Source organism: Camelina sativa, chromosome 11, assembly GCF_000633955.1.
Source record: "Camelina sativa cultivar DH55 chromosome 11, Cs, whole genome shotgun sequence".
NCBI lineage: Eukaryota > Viridiplantae > Streptophyta > Magnoliopsida > Brassicales > Brassicaceae > Camelina > Camelina sativa.
Window position 1 is genome coordinate 15,555,784 of NC_025695.1, and position 5,081 is coordinate 15,560,864.

The 5,081-nt window shown below is 36.7% G+C and overlaps 1 protein-coding gene across 5 annotated transcripts in view; it reads left to right on the top strand.

Annotated features, from left to right (window-relative positions):
• Positions 3,348–5,081, top strand: part of LOC104723496 (flowering time control protein FCA) — an 8,896-nt gene continuing 7,162 nt past the window's right edge. For all 5 annotated transcript variants that reach the window (XR_757356.2, XR_757357.2, XM_010441881.2 and 2 more), the window contains exons 1-3: positions 3,348–4,133; positions 4,305–4,378; positions 4,526–4,604. Coding sequence is in view for 3 of the 5 variants with exons in the window: in XM_010441881.2 (XP_010440183.1) it covers positions 3,776–4,133; positions 4,305–4,378; positions 4,526–4,604 (511 nt within the window). In the remaining 2 variants the exon portion in view is untranslated. The remainder of the gene's footprint in view (positions 4,134–4,304; positions 4,379–4,525; positions 4,605–5,081) is intronic.

Sequence of the window (5,081 nt, forward strand, 5' to 3'; positions counted from 1 at the left end):
ATAAAAAAAAAAAAAAAAAAAAAAAAAAACCAACCAGATCTGAAGAAGCAACTATTTAATTGTGATATAGTAGTACTTAAAATCTTCTGTAAACAAATAATATTTAATATGTATCTAACAAAAGTATTCAACTTTTTTTACTTTTAGTGAATTATTGGATTACCTTAATTAATACTAACAGTCAAAAATATACTATATATTAAATATCTATTTAGTTGAGTGACCCTTTTAAATTTAACTTTCATTTATGTATACTCTTAGTCTTACCAATCTTTTAAGTATGTAAGTGTTGGAGTTATTAAATGGGTTTTCTATTAGGGATACAAAAGGATACAAAAGGGTTTTTTAAATAAACTTTTTAATTAGAAATAAATGGGTTTTTTAATTGTCCTTTTTTATTAAGAGATAAAAAAAATACAATTACTGTTTTCTCACATGTACTTGAGATGTTAAATTTACATAAGTATAAATTTACATAATTTAATATCACACAAGTTAGAAAACACACGCTTCTTTCTACCATCAGGTGTCATAAGTGAAGATAATCTTCTTACGGCAGAACTCAGCTATCTCCGGTTTCTTCAGTTTAGGTTTGGTCGCCACATCAAGGCTTCCTCCTCGAAGTTTGTATTCATACCTGGAATATATCAATGACTCTTGAGATCTCTCCATGTATATATATATACCAAAAATTTCACCCAATGTGCTGATAACAAAACTCAAAATGAAAATAGTTAAATCCCTTACCAAAGCTTCCCTACAAGGTCGTACCTAATTAACAAAAATAAATAGCTTTAATCTTCTGTAATGACATCAAAACTATATATAGCAATAACTTAAGACAAACAAATCTCCTCATGGAAAATCAACTTACTTGGGTGGGAGAGGGTATGGTGCTGCTATCTCTGCCAGTTGAAGATAAATCTTATAGTATCCCAAAGATTCTTCTTTTCAACAGCCTGCAGTAATAAAAGGTTAAATCAGAAATCTTACTTTCAAATAACTACTTGTATAATTTTCATCATAGGTAGATACACTACTTTTCATCATTATATTAAACTACTCTCACCTCCTCTGCTTCCTCAGCAGAAGCAAACTCAATAAACCCACAGCCCACATGATTACCCCTGTGGTCTACAATAAGTCGAACTCGAACAACTTCTCCAACATCTTCAAAGAAACTGATGCTGTAAAAATAGATAGATAATATTATATTTGTCACGAAAAAATGCTACTTACATATCTGATAACTTAGTATTGCAAGCGAGACCAAAAACAAAGAGCGTCTTCTTTGTTACAGCCAAAGGCTGAATAATTTAACCACCAAGTGTGTTAGCACGTACAACTCAAAGGACTTAAATTGCATAATAACAAAAAGTAGACTCATGTGAAGATTCTGATTTATCCCCAGAATAAATCATCTTTCGACTTTATGGTAATAGTTCTATAATTATATGACAGATAATAAGAACAAGGTACCTCAACAAAATCGGGAGTTTCATCAAGTCCTTTCCCTGCCTCGTTTTCTTCTTCCAACAGAAGGCTTTCTTGTCTAAGGTAGTCTTCGTACCTGGAACATCAAAAATTTTAGTGATCTCTCCATGTAGACCAAAAACTTCACCCAATATGCTCTTGGTGAAAAAAAGGCAAATAGTAAAAAAAAACCTTACCAAACATGGTAATCTATGCAATACTTATACCTAAGTAACAAAAAAAAATAGCGTTAGTCTTCTGTAATGGCATCAAAACTCTAGCAATAAGTTACAACCAGTACTGTTACATAAACAAATCTCCATAACATGAAAAATCAATTTACTTGGGTGGATGGTTTGGAGCATGAAACATTTCAAGAAAAATCTTGCAATCATGCAAATATTCACTGTTCTTCTTTTCCAGCGCCTACAGAGTATTAAAAGATCTAATCAGAAATCCTACTTTCAACTTGTCTATACTTCATCATTACTATAAAACTACTCTCACCTTCGCTGCTTCTTTATCAGAAGAAAACTCAACAAAGCCATAACTCAGATGCCTGCCCTCGTTGTTTGAAATAAGTCGAACATGAACAACTTCTCCAACATCTTTGAAGAAACTGATGCTGTAAAAATGGAGGATAAAATTTTAGTCATGCATGAAAAAGTACTTGCTCCAAGAGCGAAAGAGGAAATTTAAAGGTGTTACTTGAATATGTGATATTTGAGTTTGGGGAGAGATATGGGAGACAAAGATCGTCTTTTTCTGTACGGAAATTTCCTGAATTTAACAGCCAAGTTAAATTAGCAAGACTCCAAGGAAAAAAGGACTTGAATTGTATAAAAACAAAAAGTAACCTCATCAGTAGCAGAATAAGTCATATCTTTCGACTTTGTGGCAACAGTTGGTTGTGTTAGTAAGTAAACACTAAGCGCTTCTTCTGATACTGACATGTTTTGAAGATAGTAAAATCAAGTACCTCAACATAATCAGGAGTTTCATCATGTTCTCTCATCAAAAAAATCTTATGATCCTGCAAATATTCACCATTCTTCTGTTTCAGAGCCTACATTGAAAAAAAATTTAATCAGCTATAGTGCTTTCAAATAACCACTTGTCATAAACGTACACTAATTGTCAAATGACTATTTATATACTTTTTCATTTAATGGTTTTTTCCATCATTACCATGCTCGGGGGTGCTAAATCCCACACCAACACTTGTCCCGGTGGCCTACTATAAGTCGAACATGAACAACATCTCCAACCTCACTGAAAGAAAAAGATGTTGTAGTAAAAGCGGAGGAGTATAAGTCATTGCTCTAAGAAGGACAGTGGAAATTGAAACCATTAGCACCTATACTTACATATCTGGTAATTTTGCTTGGCGAAAGAGACGGCGAAGCAAGAGCGTATTATTTGTTACGGAAACTGCCTGAATTTAACAGACAAGTAGTCTTTGTTAACACGACGACCGACTGAAAGGACTTAAATTGCAATAATAACAATAAGTTGCCTTCATCTGAACAAGGTACCTCGGGAATGAGAATGCCATCATCCACTGTCGTCTCCTGTTGAATTGAGTAGAATTGAACATAAAACTTTGTAGTATAATATAATATCTAACAATCAGCCTTCGTCGTCGAACCAACTGCCAAATACAGAGAGAGAGATGCGAGAGGGCAACGAAGAGTAACAAAAAAAAAAAACATCAGCCAATCATCTGTTGACACGCATGTGGGCACCACCATTGGAGCCGCTCTAAAAGTTCGATAAAATCAACCGGTCCAAATTTGAACCTCACCACCGGTCCAAGTAACTACTAGACCGCTTTCATTTATCTTTTAGACCCGGTCAGAGTACGTTTGTTATTTTCTTTACACTTTCGGACCAAAATTTTAAAAAATTTGATATTGGAAACTGGAATTCTCTCAGCTTCGATATTCGTCTTTTTTTATTTCATTCAGATCCCAAATTCTAGGGCTCCAAAGTCCTTTGATTGATTCGCCTGGATTTGCAATTTTTTCTAAATTCCCCTAAATTCGTCAAGCTGGATAGGCACCGAAGGGATCGTCACGAGAGTGGCGGCTACGATGATTCCTACCATAACCACCGATCTCATCCACCAGATTCACGCTTCAAAGAGGATGATGATGACTTTAGTCGACGTCGTCGTCGTCGTGGAGGCAGCTCTAGCAATTATCGAATTGGAACCGGGGGTAGAGGTGGAGGTGGAGGTCGACGCTGGGAAGGTGACAGCCCTACGGATTTTGATGGTCCCGGAGATGGAGGTTTCCGTCAGATGAATGGTCCTTCTGATAGAGTAGATTTTAAGCAGCCCATGGGTCCTCCTCCTCGCCATGGTGGTGGTAGTTTCCGTCCTATGGGTTTTGGTGGTTTTCGTCCCATGGGTCCTAACGGTCGCGTAGGAGGACAAGGGACGCGGTCAATCGTTGGAGCTGGTGTTGGCAGAGGTGGATTTCGGTCTAGCGGGCCTGTGAAGTTCCCGCCTTCAGAGAGTCCTGACGGAAGGAGATTTATAGGTAAATCAATGGAGTCTGATTATTCTGTTAGACCGACTACACCGCCGGTTCAACAACCTCTTTCGGGTCAGAAAAGAGGGTATCCTATCTCAGAGCATGGCAGCTTTACTGGAACTGGTAGGAACGAGTTCACTCTTCTTTCTTTTATATGTCTTTATTCTCGTAGTCTTTTAAGGTTCCCGAGGATCTCTTGATTTTGTGGGAATCAATGATTAGAGTATTGTAGATTTTGTGGGAATCAACTATTTCCCATGTATGTATCCTTAGCTCGGTAATTTTGATTTGCAGACGTTTCTGATCGTAGCAGCAGTGTAGTCAAGCTTTTTGTTGGCTCTGTACCAAGGACAGCTATAGAAGAAGAAGTGAGTCACTCTGGGATATATTTATTTAATTTGCTATCTATATATGCACATTGCTGATATATTTTACACCTGACTCTTTTCGTACCTAGATAGATAGTTCTTAGGTGTGATTTTACCTTTTCTAATATCTGTTTTTTTACATTCCAGGTCCGTCCCTATTTCGAACTACATGGAGATGTTCTGGAGGTTGCCCTGATCAAGGACAAGAAAACTGGACACCAGCAAGGTATGTTACTCTCAATTTTACTAGGAAATAGTCGTGATTTATACTTTTTTAAATTTCAGGTCTCCCTGAAAAGACTGATGGGAAGCAACCCCAGTCTCATCAATGGCCTCCATTTGTTTGCAACCATTTTCGGGCTTATTGCTTATGCTTACGAGCGTCTTATCTGTGTTCGATTCTGTCACAGAAGAAGGCTACCTGTGTAGTTTGTTACGAAAGGGTTTATGTATTGACCTTGGGCAAATAGTTTGTGCTCCTTGCGTCTATTCTAGAACTTTAGATGTGTTTGAAAAGTGTAGCAGACTATATTGAGGGTGTTTTAGAGTTGGAATTAATGTACAGAAATCTGAAAAGATGTTTTGCCGTTGCCTTTATAGTGGGTGTTGGTTAAAAGAACATCGCTATTTTCCTCTCCTATTGAATGCATATATCTATACTCTTTCCTTACATTATTTGAAATGTACGTGTATGGTCTTGGCA